The 22,849-nt window shown below is 36.6% G+C and overlaps 1 protein-coding gene and 1 non-coding gene across 2 annotated transcripts in view; both read right to left on the bottom strand.

Moving 5' to 3' along the window:
* ARFGEF1 (ARF guanine nucleotide exchange factor 1) overlaps positions 1-22,849 on the bottom strand; it is a 118,277-nt gene that overhangs the window by 48,831 nt on the left and 46,597 nt on the right. Inside the window, exons 3-11 of the mRNA XM_070392406.1 lie at positions 19,454-19,484; positions 18,792-18,948; positions 17,240-17,386; positions 15,319-15,498; positions 14,560-14,836; positions 10,604-10,714; positions 8,878-9,050; positions 7,865-7,998; positions 3,350-3,584 (exon numbers count right to left, since the gene is read on the bottom strand). Of these exons, the coding sequence (XP_070248507.1) occupies positions 3,350-3,584; positions 7,865-7,998; positions 8,878-9,050; positions 10,604-10,714; positions 14,560-14,836; positions 15,319-15,498; positions 17,240-17,386; positions 18,792-18,948; positions 19,454-19,484 (1,445 nt within the window). The remainder of the gene's footprint in view (positions 1-3,349; positions 3,585-7,864; positions 7,999-8,877; positions 9,051-10,603; positions 10,715-14,559; positions 14,837-15,318; positions 15,499-17,239; positions 17,387-18,791; positions 18,949-19,453; positions 19,485-22,849) is intronic.
* On the bottom strand, positions 2,677-2,812 carry LOC138993564 (small nucleolar RNA SNORA48). Its single transcript, XR_011468291.1, has one exon. It is a non-coding gene; the product is annotated as a small nucleolar RNA SNORA48 (small nucleolar RNA).

Below are 22,849 nucleotides of genomic sequence, written 5' to 3'. Positions count from 1 at the left end.
GACACCAGAGGTTGGCCAGCTGGGGAGGGACTGCGGGAGGGTTCCAGGGCATGTCCAGCCCGTCTTGCTCAGTCCCGATCAGCTGGACCCAGCAGCAAGCTAACCTACCGGTAGGAGTGTCTGACCCCTGGTGGTCAGTGCACGTCATAGCACTGGTCAAACAGTCGACTTATAACCTCTGGTGGTCAGTGCACATCATAGCGAGCAATTGAGCAGCCTTAGCATATCATTACGCTTTGATTGGTTGAAGGGACAACCAGACAACTGGACAACCGGACACTTAGCATATTAGGGTTTTATTATATAGGATATGTATAATGAACCTAGAAATTCCTATTTACAATGAACGATGATTAACATGCCTCCCCAATTTGGATAAGGTACCCTTGTAATGTGCTTTTCTTTCATAAAACTCAACACATTTCTAGTACTTGCCTAATGTCATATTTCCTATAAGACTGTAACCTCTAAGCAGGTAGGAGCCAGGTCTTTCCTGCCAACAATAGTGTCCACACTGCATGGCATATAGTAGGCATTCAATAAATATTCGTGGCCACAGTTCTCGAACTGCACCAATGTGCCCCAGAATGCTACAACAAACTCAGAGGGTTATCATGAGAATTTTTTTTTTAAAATATATTTTATTGATTTTTTTACAGAGAGGAAGGGAGAGAGATAGAGAGTTAGAAACATCGATGAGAGAGAAACATTCATCAGCTGCCTCCTGCACATCTCCCACTGGGGATGTGCCCGCAACCCAGGTACATGCCCTTGACCGGAATCGAACCTGGGACCTTTCAGTCCGCAGGCCGACGCTCTATCCACTGAGCCAAACCGGTTTCGGCCATGAGAATTTTTAAGATAAAATTCACAGAGAAATACATCTGTTGGACACCTTGCAAAATTGTTCAGTGTCATTAGATCAGTTTAGATCTCACTACATTCCTTTCAAAGCCATCATTATTTTTGCAAGCTTAGGTTTTAGTGGTTGCTATGATAAAAAGCAGGTACTGAGCCCTGGCCGGTTTGGCTCAGTAGATAGAGCATCGGCCTGCAGACTAAAGGGTCCCTGGTTTGATTCTGGTCAAGGGCACATGCCTGGGTTGCGGGCTTGATCCCCAGTGTGGGACGTGCAGGAGGCAGCCGATCGATGATTCTGTCATCATTGATGTTTCTATCTCTCCCTCTCCCTTCCTCTCTGAAATCAATAAAAATATATTTTAAAAAAGCAGGTACTGAATCAAAATCAATAAAGAAATGGTTATGAGGGTGGCAGTATCCAATTTGATTCCAAGGTCTGAGCAGTTGGACAGTATCCAATATGCACATACATTCTAGTAGTCAGTAACTGTGATGATTTAAAACTGTATTTTCAGAAACAGATATATAAGTTAATGCTCATGGAAAAACCACATTATAGAAACTCTGAGGTGAATATTTTCATTAAATGAATCTTCACTTAACATCTCAATTTTGTTTTGCAATTTATGTTTTCAGACGTTGAGCTTTCTCCAACAGCAACACAGCTTCTCTTGCATTTGAATGTTTAGTATTTTCAAAAGCCTATCTACACTTATCTTCTTTTATCCTCATAATCTCCCCTTAAGAGACAATGCAGAGTGAAATAAACTTGATCTCTTTTAAAAAACATTACAATAATTTTGTAATAAGAGCCTACCACCCATGAACAGACAGGAACTTTCTTGAAGTATTTCTCTTTAAATTTGTCCTTAACAAAAACTTTGTATATAAAATTTACTCTATGAAAATAGTAATCCCAACTTAAATTATGTTTGTGATATTGATTCTGTAAGAAGTTATATTTCACACAGTCTACTAATAGTACTTAATGAAATAGAGTCTCTGTCCAAAATTCTGTTAAGTAACTGAATGCACAGTCTTCCAAAATTCTTTAATGACAATTAAATGTCTCTATCAAATTAGAGACTTTTAGCTGGTTATATAAGCAAAGGTTCCAAAAGTTTTTTAAAGTCTCTTATTTTTATTTCCTTAAGATAATGAGAAAAATAACAACTGTTTTGGTTAAATGACCTGTATTATTTTAGTAGACATATGACAAATTTCTTAAATTTGACACCATGTATGGGCCAGAAATTGTTCCCTGTCCAAAAATATGGTCCAAATTGAACAACGTTTCACTTAATTTACCAAGGCCTTATTCTGCATCACTCCCATAATAATGTTCTAAATGAATTTAAATAGATACTACAGAACATTAATAAAGATATGATTATCTTACCATCTACAAACTCTGGGAAAATAACAATTTATCCTTTCCTATGAGGAAATGAATTATTAGTCTTGAGTTAGGATTAAATATAAGATTATTAAAAATTATGATGTAAACTGTATGTCATACCAAATATAAAGTGAATGTGAAAGTTGACCAGCATGAAAGTGAGTTTTTGTAAAATATACAATGTCCCAACCCAAACAATATTATAACAAATGACAAGCTGGAAAAGGTATCCATTAAATCACCAAAACATAAAGTACTATTTTAAAATACTGAAGTATTTGAAGGTGAAAACAAAAGATCAGTAACTTCTACACCTGCATGATACATGCAGACATGGTTGGAAGATTCCCTAATTCAGTTTTGGTAAATCTCTGGAAATATTTTATTTTATGATTTATTTATTTTCCTCAGTAATCCACATGGTCCAAGGCATTAGCCAGGCATGGGCACAGACCTAAAGCCAAGCTGGGATAAACAAGGAGTTTTTCTGTCCCTGGCTGATTCAAGACAAGTATCACCAAACCAGGTGCCACTCTACCCAGGTAAAGGACATCTGAAAATACTTTAGAACCACATGACAGTTATTTTATTTTCAAAAATGTGTAGGAATACAATAAGTACATTAGAAAAAATATATAAAGCAAAAATTAAAATTTCAAATGTCCTAAAATAAAAAATATAACCCTTCTCAATCACCTTTTTAAATTGTTAAAACTTGAATGACTTAAAACCATGTACACAAAGTATATATTTTGAGCTTTCTTTTAAGATAACCAAAAACACTATTACATACTATATACACAATGGCAAAGTTATTGTGAGGACCAAGTTAATTCCAGACAACTAGAATTATTCATACAACTAGTGCAAATTCCTTGAAGGTAGGGCTGTGTCTTAATTTGATTTTGCATTCTTAGTGCTCACCTAGTGCTTAGCGCTTTGTAGGTACATGTTAGTTGAATGAGTGAATAAAAAGATAAATACACATAATATACAGATATTTCACATTCTGAAAAACTTTCCAGTGTATTAATCATTTGACAACATGAAACAAATCAAAGTGCAATAACGCCTTAATGCAGAACATACCTCAATTTGCATCTTTAGGTGTGTCTTGAAGTTTGATAACAAAGTAAGAAATATGGAAAGGGAAAGCTCAAAAACCTCTGGCACAGAAGAGACTCCATTTTTTGAGAGTGCAACACACAGATACTGCTTAATAGCATTAATAAACATCTCATTTGTCCTGAAAACAGGTCCTGCATTCTGCAGAATGGATAGAAGTAACTGCAATGAAAGAATCTTGGATCGTAACTCATGAGACCTAAAATGTAAAAAAAAGAAGGCATAGTGTATGGACAAGTTAACATTATGGTAATAATAGGTTGTTCCGAAGATATTTCCTGGTACCGTATAATTTCACAAACTTTTAAATAAAGAAGAACAGAAAACTCTACAACATAAAAAAAACAACAAGAAACTACAGCACATGAATAAGCTCAAACACTAATAATGGGTAGTTTCATTGATGTTTTCCTGTACCACAAAATTTCACAAACTTTCAAAATGGGAAAACAATCATTCATAATTTTTAACACCAACCTATTGTTCCCTTGAACAAAAAAATAATTTCAAGATTTATGACTTGTTCCTTTCTTTCAAAAGCATGCTTCACTTTTTAGAAATAATAATTAACTTCTCAGATTATGTGCCGTCCTTAATATATAATAGGTCCAATGTACTTTCTTCCTAGTTATACTATTCAAAAATCTTAAACACTAAGTTTTGGTTGCACAACTTCAAGGTTACTTTTTAAGGAACCATTTTATTTTCTCTTTTGACATATATACAAAGAAGCTTTTAGAACATTTATATCCCTTAATAGCTTACCAACTTACCCTAAATATTCTTATAGTAAAAAACTAAAAACCACATTTTTAACTTAAAATTTTTTTCTGATCAGTACACTATGCTATAATTCTGATCACTATCCAGAATTTTAGTCATCAGATTTCACAAATACAATTTTTCTCTCATTGAAACAGACCTCTGAAGCTCATCAAACTAGGGAGGATCTAACCCGGGCAACTTCTCAAATGCAGGATACACTTAAATGCTCTAGCAGCTGGTTCTTTTATTTTTTCATTCCAAATGCTATATTTAGTCACATTTATACCATATAGTAAATTTAATTGATCTTCATTTCTACCTTAAAAATGTCATGGTTAGGAGTGTCAAGTGATTAAAAAAAGTAAGAAACTCTAACAAGGAATATTTAATTTAATGTAAATGGAATCACAAAAATATTACCATCTTTGAAATAAAACCAGAACCAGTAATATCATGGCTCATTATGACAATCATGTTTCCAAGATGTCTATGCTTTTGAATCTAATAACATATGCAGCAAATTCAGTATTACAAAAAAAAAAAAAAAAAAAAAAAAAGCTCAGATACATGAAGTTAGGAACAACTAGAGCTAAAACTCTGAATAGCTATAGGAAAATATGGAGTGGGCCAAGTTATCTCCCATTCGAATTGAAGCCTTCCAAGGTTTATAAACTACTACACTTCCTAGTCTGGCTCACATTTATCATACTTTTTGCTCAGTTCTACTAGTAAACAAAATTTACAGTTATAACACATGATTTTTTTTTTTAATATATTTTATTGATTTTTTACAGAGAGGAAGGGAGAGAGACAGAGAGTTAGAAACATCGATGAGAGAGAAACATCGATCAGCTGCCTCCTGCACATCTCCCACTGGGGATGTGCCCGCAACCAAGGTACATGCCCTTGACCGGAATCGAACCTGGGACCTTTCAGTCCGCAGGCCAATGCTCTATCCACTGAGCCAAACCGGTTTCGGCAATGATTTTTTGTTATAAGAATGTTTTCTCTTGCCCTGGCCAGGTAGCTCAGTTGGTTAGAGCATCCTCCTGACATACCAAGGCTGCAGGGTTGATCCCTGGTCAGGGCACATACAAACCAATGTTTCTTTCTCACTCTCTTTTCCTCTCTCTCTAAGATCAATCAATACATTTTTTTTTTTAAGAGAATGCTTTCTCTTTGTATCCCCCAGCATCTAACAAAATGCCTTGTACATAGTATGTGCTCAAAATAATTCATGGATTTATTCATGTACTCAAATATCTATTAAATATCTACAATGTATAAGGCATTAATGAATGAAGCAGTGATCAAATGATTGTCCTATGACACAATAGCATTTACTTTTATTACTATTATTTTATTAAAATAATAAACTTTATTATATTATTTTTATTAATTTTAGAGAGAAGAAGGGAGAAGGACAGAGAGAAGCAAACATCGATCATCTGCCTTCTGCACGCCCCCTACTGGGGATTGAGCCTGAAACCCAAGCATGTGTCCTGACTGGGAATCGAACTGTGACCTCCTGGTTCATGGGTCAATGCTCAACCACTGAGCCACACTGGCTGGGCAGCATATACTTTTGATATGCAAAAGAGCCTGGAAATTTCAGTTCTGCAATTTTTCATGGGATAGTTTCAAATTATAATCCAACTTAAAAGAACACTTCCTGGATCACAAAGTATAGAGAGAAGCAAAGACAAAAAAGAAAATTATATAAATACAAAAGCTCATTAATTTTGGCAAAAAAACCACTCAAGCTAGAAAACCATAAATTCTCTTTTGGAAAGACAACAGTTTCTAGGAGGTGAAAATGTGATCTCTTTCAGTATTCAATTCCAAAGATTAGATCCTGATGGTCAAAAAGGTCTTTTTAAACATACAAACAATATTTCCTAATATTTGGTTTAAGCCCACTAAGTAGAAGGATAGTTAATTTACATTATTCCTCATAAGACCAGCTCTCCAAAAACTAGATTACTCTTTTTTTTTCAGGGCTAACTAAATACTCTCCCCCACATAGTATTCCTCAAAATTCATATATTTTCTTTTGTTCTTTTAATTCTTAGCATTTTAAACAATTCCCTCTTTTCTGTTTCTAATAAACATTTTTTATATTTGATTTGAGAAAACTAAACATCTAAAGCTTTTATAGCCAATACATTTTTAAATCATGGTAAAAATGGCCTTCAGCAATAACACCAAATTCTTACGTTATATCATCCTTAAAGTAAGTCTTCATCAATTCAGAACGAGATCTCAAAATTGTCAATTTTTGAATAAGAAAGTTATTTCTCTTCTCAATGAGAATAAGAAATTTAAAAAAATTTAAATATCCTATACAATAAAAAGGTAATATGCAAATTGACTGAAAGGTAGAACAACTGGTCACTATGACTCGCACTGACCACCAGAGGGCAGATGCTCAATGCAGGAGCTGCCTCCTGGTGGTCAGTGTGCTCCCACAGGGGGAGCGCCGCTCAGCCAGAAGTCGGCTCACGGCGGGCGAGTGCTGCAGCAGTGGTGGGAGCCTCTCCCGCCTCTGCTGCAGCACTAAGGATGTCCAACTGACGGCTTAGATCCATTCCAGGGAGCGGGCCTAAGCTGTCAGTCGGACATCCCTGAGGGCTCCGGACTGCGAGAGGGCACAGACCGTGCTGAGGGACACCCCCCACCACCACCAGTGCATGAATTTCGTGCACAGGACCTCTAGTATTCTTATAAAATATATAGGGTATAATTGAGTTTATACTGCAATCTAAGCAACCTTAATTCTTTCTCTGCAGAGTTCGTATTTTCAAAATACAGAAGAATCAATAAATTATATTTCTGACTCTCAGGAGCTGGACCTAAAAAAGATTTTAGAATTTTAGCCTTATGGGCCTAAAAGATGTTTCCCACTGACTCAGTACAATGTTACAAAATAAAACTATAGAAGATTTAGTTTTTATAGTAACTGTCTTTAGTCTTTCTTCTTAGTTGACAAAGAAACCAAAATACTGTGGGGTTTTTTAATGAGGTAGTGTTGCTTACATTTCCCTCATTTCAATATCCCTTTCTCCAAGTCACTCAGGCCTTCTCCAAGGTTCTTTCCCCAGAAAAGTTCTGCCTCTCTAATAACTCCCAAACTCAATCTCAAGCAGAAATTAGTTACACTTGAATCAGATGAAATGAAAGATACTACTTAAAAAAATGGCAGTTTCCTACAGTTTAAATGACTGATGAGAATCAGACAGAGACTCCTATTGCAAAGTACCTCCTGTTCCCCATGAAGAAAGGTATCATCACATTTTTCAGACCTTAATGAATATATATTATGACTTTAAAAAAATCTTTATTGTTCAAAGTATTACAGATGTCTTCTTTTATATTATGACTTTTAAGATTTATTTCTCTTAATAAATCAACTGGTAGTTTCCAGAGCCTAGCATGAGGCTACATGTAACAGAGCTACATTAGCTCCAAAGTTACTTACAAATTGAAATCGGAATTCACTCAACCAGTCAGTATTTACTGTACCAGATACAATTCTATGCTTTTGGTATGCTCTAAGTTATCTAACAGTTTTGGAACACTCAGTTTTTAAATATATATAAATATATTTTGAGGATCCTCCATGACAAGTGGAACAAAAGAAAAGTCAAAGACTATCTTGGAATACATTCTGAGCTTTAAAATTGTATTTGTTAGGCAGAACAGCTAATGACTTACTTTGGATCTGGCGGTCCATCTGACAGCGGTTTCATTGACAGTTTACACAATGACCTGAATACTAGAAAGGCATCCTTTTGTAAAATGTGGGAAAACTTAGCACCAGGTGAAGGTCCTGAAGAATTTCCAGATTCCTAAACAAGTTAACATAGTATGCAAATAAGTGTATTTGCCAGTGTAAAATCATTTCAGCCTTTTATACATTTTGTTCAATTCAGTAATAGGTGAGGTTCTATTGGAAGGGAAACCATATGAGGAATTTGTCACATTGTTTCTCTGACACTGCACCCCTATCCTCAACAATTTCCCAGTTCATGTTATTACTAACTAAAACTAGCACATTATGCCCTGACAAGATACTTCATACACAGCCTAAACTATGGTTTCCACTACCTGTCATTGGGTGTTTTGTGTTTTTGCACTTTGTGCAGATAAAAATAAGACAATGGAGATTATCAATGTTTAAAAATTAAACACTGTTTAATTAGCAATGTTTAAAAATTGTTAGCTAATGAAGGTCAACAAGGCCAAGAAAGCTTCCCCCTATGCATGGAGCAATGATTTAAGATAGCCCTTATCCTTTAGGATAAGAATAAAAACACAAAAAATAGGGTAGAAAAAACAGAGGAACTGCAACTACCATGGTATGGATTTCATTGTCGCCCTGAACAAAGGTAAGTTTCCTAGATTTCTGAAAGTTTTTCCCCTTCCTATGATACTAGAATTATCCTATGAATATGTGATAAGAATTCCTCTTTTTAAAAGTAATTTCCATGGGGCAGGGTTAGGGAAGTTGTGAACACCAGTGACAAACACTGTAAAATTAAAAATTTAGCTATCAATTTATTAAGGAAATAAACTGCTTTGATTTATATCAATGGGAAAAAAACACCCAAGTTTTTATTTCTTCAAACTGAAATCAGTCAGCATTATCACCTAGATATATTTCCCAGCAGGTGCTGGTGACCTATAAATGTGTAAGATTAACAGGAATTTCCCACTCCCATTTATACCTGAGTATCATTGGAAGAGACAGAGAGTCTGTCATCAGGTAAGGACGGTGTATATGCAACAGAAATTGGTGTTCCTGGAATTCCATTTGCTTGAATATTTTCACTGTCGCTACCATCCTCTATAGTTCCAATGTTGCCATCTGCATTTGCATTTATGGTCCTTTCTCCCATATCTACAATGGTAAGAATAAAAAACATACAAACATACCTGACTTAAGGATATAAAAGCATAGAATATTTAAAATTAAATAGTGGCAGAAAAACAATGTGAAGTAACACATACTGGCACCATTTAAAGGTTAGCATACTTACTAGTAAGTGAATATGCATTTGAAATACATCCAAATATGTTTCTTAAGTAGCTCTAGCAATGAAACACAGCTGATGAAAGGCTTAAATGTGTCAAAAAAGAAGCTTACTTTTAGTCCATATCAGCATTTCTTAAACTGGGTTCTAATGAATGCTAATGCCTTAACATGGTACTAGAAATTTCTCAAAAAAATATCCCATCATCAAATATGAGGGAAATACTGGGAAATAGGTTTCTTTATTATAATATTAATTTGCTAATATGCACTGGGCTCTCCAAAAGAGATATATAATATGCAATATTTTCAAATTTGTTTTACCATGAGCCCTCTCCCCCTTTAAGAATATTTATTAATACCTCTAATAAAATATTTTTTAGAACATTACTATGAAAATAATGGCCTATACCCCCGAACTTTTTTCAGTATGTCACTCTAAATCATCATACTTTGTAATTACTATAAACATAAATAAATGACTTCTGATAATACAAACATAGATAATGCAAATAATACCAAGTTTCAGTACCACTCTAAGGTGTGATGTGTATTTCTTTTAAAAGGAACACATACGTGTCTATGGCCATAACTCAGTAGCTATCTCAAGACACTGCTTCTTTCATGCTACCCATTAAAAGAAAACTATAAGCTAGCGTGATGGAAACATACTGATTGTGTGTGTGTGTGTGGGGGGGGGGGGGGGCAGTGCCTGCAGACGGAGGGTAGAGGTATAAGAGGGTATATGGAGGATAAATGGTGATGGGGGTAAAAAAAATAAAGAAAAATATAAATGAGATATAAAATCTCAAAAAAAATTAAAATTTAAAAAAGGGAAAAATAATTGTATCAAAACATCCCAGTGTTTGGAAGGATCAAACGAGTAAATGCAAGTAAAGCATATAAAATCACTTAATAGAGTTAGATATTATTATTCTCCATTGTTTTCTCCTTTAACTGTCCCCTAAACATAAGTGCAAACTTCTGTTTTAAAGGTGCTGAATGAAGCCCACTAATTTACTTTCTCCTTTAACAAATACCACTGAAATTACTAAGAAAAATATAAACAAGAGACAAAATCTTTAATAGCACAGGAAAACTAAGAAGGGTATGATCAATGGGCCAAAATCCTAAGAGGAAATTCTAGAAAATAGGACAGGTTCAGATAATTTAATCCTATTTCTAGAAGTATATGTAACAAAGTACTATGCTAGTCCTGTGCAAGATACCATGAATTACGTGTTTCAGTGGACTTCTATAATCAAAGATATTTAAATATATTTTCTACACACACACACACACACATTTGAGGAAGATGTTATATTTTTGCCCTTTTTAATCCACACATTGTAAAAATAATTTTCACAGTCAGATGAAATACTGTAAGACAGAATACACTAATTCCTAGTGGAATACACTACCTCCAACAACAATGTTCACCATTTCTTCTACAATGCTCTGTACAATGTCTTGTGGCTTTTCCTCACAGTCATGGTTTTCTCCATCATATAATATGTCATTTTTAGATAATGCTTTAAAAAGAAAACATTATTTCATTTTAGAAACTATTACAAAACATAATGAATAGCTTTCTTTTAAAAATTAATAAAAGGAAAAATCAAATAGATAAATGAAACTAGAAGCAATACATGTTAAACCAAAATTTATAACAAAATCAAAATTTAAAATATAAATTCAAGTCAGTTTCAACAATGATTCATTTGACAAACTATTCATTGACTGCACAACTATGTGAATTTTCTAGATTATTCCTTTAAGAACCAAAACTTTAAAAAGCATTTTAAATGAAACATTTTAAACATGTGCCACACTTCCAAATAACACATTCAATGTAAGTAAAGCTTGTTTTGATTAATTAGGCTCCCCAATAACAAGCTCATCACTGTGCTCTAACGTAGTGAGCGCCTTGAAGCAGCAAAGATAGGGCCATCTTGCCCTCCACCACTGATTTCCAGCTCTTCTTTATTACTTGTTCCCCAACAAAACTTACATACCCAATGTATAATTTAATTTAGTAAGTAAAAAGGAACTCATTCTCCAACTTAGCATTAATTAAAAACATGTAACTGCCAACCAGAACTTCTGAGCAGTATAAAGGAAACTGATGAAAACCTTAACATTACGGTTATCTTGTATGGACTATTGTAGATAAAAACAGAATTTCTACTGGTGTTTTTGAAATGTTCAAAATATATCAGGAAGGCTCAATTAGTACTTGAGGATGGTTGGGGAGCAGTGGTTCTGGGAGCCACTGCTCTTCATCAATGGCTTCAGACTGCATATTAGCTGTTAGTGTTGCTTCTATACCCCACCCCCCCTCACACCTCCATAAAGAACCACTATTTATAATTCTGGCTTCTGGAAGCCTGCCCACCTTCCTATTGTTCACTGATCTGAAATTATTGTTTGCTGCATTCTACAAAATACTGACTGCCATAATGTGAAAAGCCTATATAAAGAGGCAATATGCAAATTAACCCTCACACCCTCACAAGATGGCTGCCTACGACCAGGCCGGCAAGGGGGTTAGTGAGGGACAACCATATGACTGAACAAGCAGGCTGTGTGGGGTGACCAGGCCGGCAGGGGAGTTAGTGAGGGATGACCAAACGACTGAACAGCAGGCTGCGTGGGGCGACCAGGCCAGCAAGGGGGCCGTGAGGGGTAACCAGGCCAACAGGGGGCAGTTGGGGGCGACCAGGCTGGTGGGGGGGAGGGGGAAAGTTAGGGGCAACCAGGCTGGCGGGGGGGGCAGTAAGAGGTGATCAGGCTGGCGGGGTAGGGGGGGGGCCGGGTTAGGAGTGACCAGGCCAGCAGGGAGGGGACAGTTGGGGGCTACCTGGCTGGCAGTGGGGGGCAGTTAGGGGTGACTAGGCAGGCAGGAGGGGCAGTTAGGGGCAATCAGGCTGGCATGCAGAGGCAGTGAGGGGCGTCAGGCTGGCTGGAGGGGGCAGTTAGGGGCAACCAGGCAGGCAAGCAGGTGAGTGATTAGGAGCCAGTGGTCCAGGATTGTGAGAGGGATGTCCTGGGTTGGAGAGGGTGCAGGCTGGGCTGAGGGGAACCCCCACCCATGCACAAATTTCGTGCACCGGGCCTCTAGTTGGTAAATAAGCATGTCAAATCAGTTACCTTATTTTATTTTTTTAAAAATCCAATAACAATAGCATTTAGTGTCTTCTGTGGATTAAAAACATATAAATGTCTTGACAGATAATTGTTCTACCACCCTTAAGCTTTGTATTTCTGAGCACTAGTTGGCTAAACTTAGCTAGTCTGAAAATTAGAGTTTCAACATAATTGAATATAGTCATTAAAATGTGCACAAAATGACTAGTGAGTCAAGAGTCAATTCTTTTTTTTTTTTTCTTTTTCTTTTTTTAAAAATATATTTTATTGATTTTTTACAGAGAGGAAGGGAGAGGGATAGAGAGTTAGAAACATCGATGAGAGAGAAACATCGATCAGCTGCCTCATGCACACTCCCTCCTAGGGATGTGCCCGCAACGAAGGTACATGCCCTTGACCGGAATCAAACCTGGGACCCTTGAGTCCGCAGGCTGACGCTCTATCCATTGAGCCAAACCGGTTGCGGCAAGAGTCAATTCTTATATAAATCATCTAACAAAAATATATTAGAGTGGGTAACATTTATTACATGTAGGAAATGATGAGAGAAGTTGATTATAACGTCTAGCTAGTAAGTGAGTCAAAGCAGGTAATCTAACCCCACAGCATGCATTTTTAACCAATGGCTCCCAGAAAAAAAATTTCATTTTTATCAGTGGTTGGAAGCCAAAATAATCATGACTATGCCATGGGGAATTATGTCTTATTTATAATTCTATATCCAATAAGGTACCCACAGAGGTGCCTTACACACAGTAAGTACAGTGGATTCTTTCATTCCTTGGGTCTCAGCCCATATTGTTTCTTCTGATGAAAATTTCTTAAATTTTCTAGTTAGCCAATACGTACCCCTATACAACAAGGTTCACCTAAAACATCACTTTCTCTATAAAAGTATGTTCTAACTCTCCTCACCAGAATTACATTATACATGCTACTTTCAGGATATTTATCACATTATGTCTCATTTAAATATGCATGACCATCCAGGTAGACCACGAACACCCTAAGAGCAACGGCTATATCTTCATTAGCTTTTTAACCCCAAGTCCTAGCACAGTGCCTATGATAGGGTATGTAAATAAATGCTGAATGCATGGATAAAAAAATAAAGGAAAATATAACACCCCAGCTGTATTAGCGATTAACCCTTTGAATTAGCCCCTTTATAAGCTCATAGTGAAAGTACAGGAAATTTTGACAAGGGCAGGAAAATGTAAATTGTATAAGCAATACAGATTCACTGTTAGCTTGGGTACTGTGAATGCATGCTTGGTTTATCAAAATTATCCCTCTGAAAATAAATAATAAAGTACTATTAAAAATAGTAAAACATCTATTCATGCCAGTGCTGATGTTCATGCCACTATTAGGCTATGGAAAAGATGTGGTTAAAAAAAAATAAAAGCTTAAAATACATTACTGAAGTCTTTCCTCAAGGTGAAATAAAAACACAGATTCAGACAAGCTGTAACGGAGCCCTAACCTTCTTAGTTGCACACACCACACTGGAGAGGAACAGAATCTCCATCATTTTCTGATACCAACCTAAGGAGGCACAAAAGGAACAAGCACACTCCCTGGCAGTTTTATAGAATAGCTAGAGTTGAGGACAATGTTTAGAGAGAAAACTGACTTCATGTGACCATTTTTAGAGAAACAAACTTGTAAAATAAATAAATTTTGTAATCTTGTAACCTTTACCTTATAAATTTACTTAGAAAAACTGTCAGAGAACATCTCAAAAAAAATCTTCATGTCAGATGATTACTCAAAAATTTTCTTTTTATATTTAATTTCAGTACTTTTTTGACCATATTTTCTAAATAATATAATCATTTCCAATATTTTCAGTCACATTCTAGAAAATCTTACTAAATGGGTCTCTTGTTTGCTGTAAAGCTAATTTTAATAAGAAAACTGAAGTTCCTATATAACGTGCTAAGAGATATTTATAACATTCTCCAGTAACACATATCTCCTCCAAAACAAGTCTATAAATTATACTGCTCATGAGATGCTAATAAATGCATAATATCATTAACAGATAGCTTGTGGGTGAAGTGAAACTAACTTTTACCACCTAGGATAAAGAAAGTCCACAATTACCACCATGTGTCTGATACCTATGAACACATACACTCTTTCCACATTTCTTTACCATACGCATTCCTACACTCTTCCCTTCACACACGCACCACCCACCACAACCCCTTCTTAAAAAGATTACTTTCAGCTGCAGTTGCCTGATCAGCTTCAGTCTGTTCATTTTCTGCACTGGAAATATCAGATCCATTTTCAGGTTCTATGTCATCCTGAAGGCTTTTATCCACATCATTTGTATGGGGATCAAGGTCTCTTTCATGTTCTTGGGATATATGATCAACAGTCTGAGGTGGCAGATATCTAAGGTGAGGTGATTCAGGCTCATGATGGCTTACTGGAGACTGCAACAGATGATGATGATGCCGGTGCCTCTCTTTTTCCATTTGTTTGGCTTCCTGCAACTGGGAAGAAATAGAATAATTTCTAATATTTGTAAAATATGTTGTTTCAATTTTGAAGGAATAATGTTACACTGATTACAAATTATAGTCCATCAGAAACAAAGAACATTAAAAATAGTAAAACAAAAACAAGTAACAGTGGTCACTTCTTAGGGGTACACAAGAATAGAGATGGAAATCTTTCACTATTTACTAAGCTTGAGTGCAATAAAAATATCAATTCATAAACACTGCCATGAGGATGATGGCAAACACTATCACTCAAATTCTATTTGTGAACAATTAAAAACATATTTTATCCAAAGTCAAGGCAGTAAACCTCAAAACAAAACAATACCACATATCTCCAGTAAGTAGGACTATAAATGAAAGTCATTCTTCTCTACAAACACAAAAGATTTCATTATATATTTCTGTAAATTCTTTTCTGCATTTGATGCTCGTGGTGTTCTATACAATCTCTCTCTTTTTTAAATACTTACTGCTTGGTTTTCCATGCGTGCAAAGATCACATTTAGCATCTGAGTAAGAGTAGCTTTGGCTGTTGTCTGATTGATGAGATTTTTGCTTGCTAGATAGATATTGTAACATGTTCTCACAGCTTGCAGTACAGTTCCTTCATGAATTTCTATGTGTTGAGATGTTACTGCAGTAAGTAATGCCTTAAAAAAAGACAAAGTTAAAGCAATTAAAGCAATTTTCTGCATCTTGAGTTTCAGCACAAAAATGTGAGTATCTTTATATTAAAATTAAAACTTTCAGGCACCATTATCACTTTCAGATATACACTGATAGAATTTTTCATGTGCACTAACAAAATTTCTACCTACTTTGAATGTATCATCAACTGTTAAAATATTTTATGTTCTTCGCATACTGGCAATAAATAGTTCTTACATAATCTTCCCAAACCCAAAACACTAGAAAGCCATTCAATTTTTTTGTTTCAACCCAAGTTTCACTTCAATATAATTTAGCTTATTAAAATGTACATTAGAACTCTGTCACCGTGAAGCACAGATGTGCTTCATGTATTATAGCTGCTGATTTAGAGTATCAAGTTTGGAGGATACACAATGTGTCTTATTCACTTACAAATTTTTATGAGATCTTTCTTATAGACTGGACTCAATAAACGTGCTGTTGTTATTGCTGACGATGTTTAAAAAATGTTTTACGATAATTTAAAATTATACTAAAGTAAATCATCCAATAAAGTAACTTTATGTGAATTGTCTTACATCAGTTTACTTGCAATTTCTTAAAAGCAAAACTCGTCTTCTGTCCTTTTATGTTGTACAACAGCATTGAGTATATGCTAGATAAGCCATGACTGACTGACATGAAATTGAAATGACAGACCAAACAGACTGGACAGCTTTTTACAATAAAGATATGACTCATGAAGTAAATACAGCTATGAAACTGAAAGACTCAGAAGGGACTACATTCACACATGAAAAAACACTTTACACATGTAAGCAATTTCAAAAGTACTATTAGTACAGGACAATTTTATTGATATATAAACATACCACCACTACCATTAGTGGTAACATTAAGAATTGAATATTTAGCCCTGGCCAGTGTGGTTCAGTGGTAGAATGTCAGCCCACAGAGCAAAGGGTCTCAGGTTTGATTCCCGGTCAAGGGCATGTACCTGGGTTGTGGGTTCCCTCTCCAGGGCGCGGGCAGGAAGCAACCAATCAATGCATCTCTCTCACATCAAGGTCTCTTTCTCTCTCCTTCTCTCTCCACCCATTCCTCTTCTTCCCCCCAACTCTCTCTGAAAAAGCAATGGAAAAAAATATCCTCAGGTGAGGATAAGCAAAAAGAAAAAAAAAAAAGAGGAAAGAATTCAATATTTATAAGAGACTAAAAACACAACTGAGTGATTTTCTTTAAAGGAGCTTCATCAGCCAGGAATATAGCATAAACCCAGGACAGGGTTTAGCTTAGCAGGTTCAGCAGATGGGTAGGTGCAAGGGAATCAGGAAAACTAGTGCATAAGGAGTCCACCTGGCGAAGCAGGGTCTAGAAGGAAGACTACAAGGGGTTGGGCAGTACAGAAGAAACTGCAGGGGTCATGGGGCCCTCACATGGAACCCTAAAGCTCAAAAGATGCAATATGTATGGTAAACATGACAGAAACTGAAACTCTCTGAAAGATGCTGGGATCCCAAGCCTAAACTGAGATCCTCAAAATAAAATATTTGAAAATATAGTCTTCTAATGAACTCCTGGCATTCAACAAAATCCCAATATAGGATCTAAAAAGCACCCAAATAACCTCTATTATACTGAGAAAGCACATAAAATGACCTTTCTAAATATTTTCCAAGGCAAAAGGCTTTTTAAAAATACAGATTAAAAATAATAAATTCACTTTATATAATTATTTACCTTTATTATTTGCAACTGAACTCCTTCATCTGTTTGAGGACCTTGGAAACAGCCACAAATTGTTTCTATAATTCTATCAATTAACTTTTTGCCTGGTGTTGTACTATCTGGAGCATTGCCAGTCAAGTGCCCATAAGCAATAAGCTTCTGAAATGGAGAAAAAAAATAAAGAATCTAATTAAGCTAACTAATATGTCTACTAATTAAATATACATTAAGATTACAATATATAATTGAATATATATTAAAATTATTACATAAATCATTAAGGCATACTCAAAGCCAAGGCTATACCAACTTTTCATGAAGAAAGCTTTATTAGGCAATAGCCGGTTTGGCTCCGTGGATAGAGCATCGGCCTGCGGACTGAAGGGTCCCGGGTTTGATACCGGTCAAGGGCATATGCCTGGGTTGCAGGCTCGATCCCCAGTAGGGGGCATGCAGGAGGCAGCCAATCAATGATTCTCTCTCATCACTGATGTTTCTATCTATCTCTCCCTCCCCCTTCCTCTCTGAAATCAATAAAAATATATTTAAAAAAGAAAAAGAAATCTTTATTAGCTATAACCATGTGAAATTATTTACACTGCAAATGGAAACAGAACAATAACCACAACAAAACCATCAGGTGAAATTTTGAGAAAGCCAGGCCTTAGAAGTAGTTGTCTCTGATGAATTAGAATAGCTTAATGCTTTCTATCTGAACAGTATTAATACTGCTTTTATGAAAGCTATCTTCACTCATTTAATAACCCAAAATCTCTTTCCAAATTAGATCTGTGATTAAGAAGAAAACTGAATTTCCATACATTGGCTACAATAAATCAGATTTGTTAATTCAACATTATCAGTATAGCCCTTGATGTTATAGTTTTAATTTTTCAAGAAAAACAAGGTGACAAATCAAATAAACTTATCCTTAACCTATCTTAAAAACAAATCAAAAGAATATTGTCTTTTCCACATGACTGAATTGTTAAATAGGTATAAATAGGTATAATGAACCAACAGTGAAAACACCTGAAAAGAGTAGGACCTCTAACTCTGGAGGTCTGTCTTACAAATATGTAAGGGAATCCACATAAGTAAAACAGAATAAAAGATTTAAGAAATTTTCCTGACATAAAGGTCAGAGCTAAAGTCCAACAGAAAATATAAATACTAAGCTGTCAATATTAACCTATTGTCTTATATAAATTAGCAGGCATTTAGTAAAACCATTTGCAAATAATGATGCATGTAACATCAGTGGCAGGTTAAAACTATGGTTCTTGTATTTCACTGATGGAAAAACAGACCAAATCAACACTTTCATTATTGATAACCTTAGTAAAGATTCTTTGATTCACTAAACTAATGATTTTTGTTACCCTTAAACTAAAAACATTTTTGCAACTATTATTGTCTCTCTTGAATATAAGCAACCATTTGGTTTCTTACCAAAAAGCATATTAAAAGCTATCATGGAAAATGTCTGAATTATCAATTGTGAGTAATGTTCAGAAACACATTCCAGTTGGATGGTTTTCACCTAAAGCCATTTTATACATACCTGTAAACAATCTAGAGATGTATTAACTATGCGGGGACATCTGGACTGGCAGGCCAATTCAAAGGGTAAAAAGTACTTGTCTGCTTCAATAAAATTTGCCTTTGATTTCACTGGTGGAAGGGTGCTTGATCCAGCTTTTGCTTCTCCATGAGGAGGACTACAGGAAAAAGAGGGGTCTAAATAGAATGCTACATTTATCATATGGATGATAAACTTACATAAAAACACAGAATTTCAGCTCTAAAAGGAAGCTTGCTAAACCAGTTTTCATCTTCCCTTATTATTTCACGAGGAAACCACACCCAGAAATTAAATGATTTGCTACAGATCAAAAACTAGTAGCCAGAGCTGTGACTAAATGCAAGAAAGTAATCATTTACTTTAAATAAAGTAATTAGTTAGGTTACTAAATATTTAGTTATCTTTCTAAAAGTCTAAGCAAAGACTTTAGAACGTGTCTTACGGTATTTCAGAAATTCCCTTATATATTTATAAGTATGATTACAATTTTTTTCTTAAAAACCATTTTAAAAATTGATTTTATTTTAAAGATCACATGAAAAAAATTTGCCACACTAAAATATAGATAACTTTATTATTATTTTGGCCAAGACTGACAAGTTTGCAAATTATTTTTACTAAAAAAAAGAAACCCCACTAACCTCTGTTTTTCAGTCTCCACTTTTATTTCCTCTGTGGGGGGGGGGGGGGGGGAAGGAGGGGGGGAAGCATACATTAGAACACTTGACAACATAACAACAATCAATAAGTAATCTCATAACAGGTTATATCAACTAATATTAAATTTATGTAACAAACTGGGAAGCATACAAATTCAAAAAAACAAATACTAAAATTCTATTGCAGCTAAATGCATTAATTTACACAAATTAATTTTATAAAACAATGCAAAAGATATACATTAATAACAATAAGAATGGTATAATTGCAGATTTAATTCCCAAAGCATTTCCTTTTCTCAAAGTTTTTTTTGTGTGTGTGTGTGTGTTTTGGTCAAGGAACTATTTATATGAACCAGAAGCATTAATATTAAGAACAGATTATTATGTATGCTGTATTGAAGTCACAGAATATAAGGCACAGGATGGATGAGGGAAAAGAACCTCAATACACCGCTCTGTGACGACTTCAAGGAGATTATCAGGCAAAATCTATAACTTCCTGACCATGTACAAATGATATTTAACTATTTTTTTCTACTTATGACTATACAAGACACTGCAAAATACATATATCTAATTTAATGGGAAAACTTCCCTTCAGTGTTTATAAGGGGTCAGAAAAGGCCATGCAGCTCCTGCTTCAATTTCTTAGAATGCTGGGTCTCCAGACACCCACTCTTGGAACCCAAGGCCCTGATGTGAGAAGCCCCAAGCCACATGGAGACCACATGTAAGTGGTTCAGTCAACAATCCCAGCTCAGCCCAGCTTTCAAGTCATCACAGCCCAGGAGGCAGATATGTGAGTGAATGAAGAAACCTCCAGAGGATTCCAGTTCCTAGACATTCACATCTCCTCCAGTCACATGAGTCTTCCAGCTGAGGCCCCAGACACTGGAACAGCAACATGCCCCATATGAATTCCTGACACACAGAATCTGTGAGCATAATAAAATGATCACTGTGTTACACCACTAACTCCTAGGTGGCTTATTACGCAGCAGTAAATAATTGGAACAGAAAGAGTTAAGGAGGCATGAGGAGGTTTGAAATAATGCGCTGGCAAATGGGAGAGAGATATGAGAAGCACAAAAGCAATGCCAGGAACATGAAAAGTTAGTCTCATGCTCTACGAGCTTGGATAAGGAAACTGTTAGCCCCAGAGCAAGGATGATGGGCCAGGTACAGAAAGTCACCAGGGCAGAAAGCCCTGAATGCCTAGCAAGGGGCAAAACAAGAACCTCCCCGCAGGGTAACCTATCCTCCCCTAGCATATCACTGGTCATGTGGTTTGGACCTGTGATCTTTCATATTGCTGGTCAGGTGGTTTAGACCCCCCTGACCTTTTCCTCCCTAAAGATAACATCTAGTCCTCAGCTATATTTCAGCTCCAGGCCCAGAAAAGCAGTAAAAACAGACAAATGGCACCATGGCTGCCTCAGAACCAGTTACATTGAGTAATGACCCCTTGGCACTGACGAATCACTGGAGACCAGGATCTTCCAGGTGAAAGAGTACACCTGGAACGCTGATGACTATTCTATTAAAACTCCCCTGAGGCTTCCCCTAAGATTTCCACCTGTAATAGAGATAAATAGGCTCAGGACAAAAAACCCAGAATGCATTCTCCCTCCAAGGAGCACACCTGTGTCATTCCCCTGAAGGTATGTATCACCCAGTCTGTCTCTAAGGAGCCCCAAGAGACTTGCAACCAGGGGAGCAATGGGCAGCAGGCAGCTATTCCTGGGCCAACCCCCCACCCCCACCCCAAACCTGTGTAGCCCTTGCCTTTGGATAGCCCCATCTCCCATCTCCTTTTCCTTAAATAAATTCATTTTTTTTCAGTCACCGTCTGAGATGGCTATTTAGCCTGCGAGTGCAGCACCTAATTTAACCTTTCAGAAACAAAATGGTTAAGAAGTATTGTGCTTCACTGCAACAAAAAAAGATACTTAGGAATAAACTTAACTAAGGAGGTAAAAGACCTGTACTCAGAAAACTACAGGACGTTGAAAAAAGAGATAAAGATCTAAACAAGTGGAAGGATATACCATGTTCATGGATTGATAGAATCGACATCATTAAAATGTCCATACTACTCAAAGCAATCTATAAATTCAATGCAATCCCTATTAAAATACCAACGGCATAGTTCACAGACCTAGAACAAACTCTCCAAAAATTTATATGGAATAAGAAAAGACCCTGAATAGCCACAGCAATCCTGAGAAAGAACAACAAAGTTGGAGGGATCACAATACCAGATATCTAGCTATATTACAAAGCCATTGTTCTCAAAACAGCCTGGTACTGGCACAAGAAAGACATATAGACCAATGGAACAGAACAGAGAACCCAGAAATCGACCCAAGTCATTATGCTCAATTAATATTTGACAAAGGAGACAAGAGCATACAATGGAGTCAAGACAGTCTCTTCAATAAATGGTGTTGGGAAAATTGGATAGATACATGCAAAAAAAATGAAACTAAACCATCAACTTACACCATACACAAAAATAAACTCAAAATGGATAAAAGGACTTAAGCGTAAAACAGGAAACCATAAAAATCTTAGAAGAATCTATAGGCAGCAAAATATCAGACATATCTTGTAGCATTATCTTTACCGATACATCTCCTAGGACAATGGAAACTAAAGAGAAAATAAACAAATGGGACTACAACAAAATAAAAAGCTTCTGCAGAGCAAAAGAAACCATCAACAAAACAAGAGAGCCCACTGCATAGGAGAACATATTTGACAATGTTACATCCAACAGGGTTTAATCTCCAAAATTCATAGGGCACTTATACAATTTAACAAAAGGAAGATAAACAATACAATTAAAAAACGGGCAAAGGACCTAAATAGACACCTTTTGAAAGTGGACATATACAGAAGGCCAAGAGACATATGAAAACACTAGAGGCCCAGTGCACGAAATTTGTATACGGGGCTGGGAGGTCCCTTAGCCTAACCTGCACCCTCTCCAATCTGGGAGCCCTCAGGGGATGTCCTACTGACGGCTTAGGCCTGCTCCTCGTAGTTCTCTGCTCTCTGCGGACCTCCCTGCTCGATGCCTCCGCAGGCCTTGCAGTCTGCTCTCTGTGGGGGCCTGCTTGCCCCTTGGCGCTGTGGTGAGGGGCAAGCAGCGCCTTGCTGTGTGCTCGCCGCAGGGGACTTGGGCACTGCTGTGTGCTCGCCACAGGGGACTGGACGCTGCTTGCCCCTTGGCGCCACGGTGAGGGGCAAGCAGTGCCCTGCTGTCTGCTCGCCGCGGGGGACTGGGGCGCTGCTTGCTCCTTGCCCCCGCGGGGAGGGCTTAAAGGACTGGGGGACTCTGGTGGTGCGAGGGGACTGGGCGCCGCCATCTTG

This window comes from Myotis yumanensis, unplaced genomic scaffold (genome assembly GCF_028538775.1).
Source record: "Myotis yumanensis isolate MYYU_CA2020_CCGP unplaced genomic scaffold, mMyoYum1.0.hap1 SCAF_15, whole genome shotgun sequence".
In the NCBI taxonomy this organism is placed as follows: domain Eukaryota; kingdom Metazoa; phylum Chordata; class Mammalia; order Chiroptera; family Vespertilionidae; genus Myotis; species Myotis yumanensis.
Note: the sequence above shows the minus strand (reverse complement) of the source record. Positions and strands in the feature narration are given on the sequence as shown.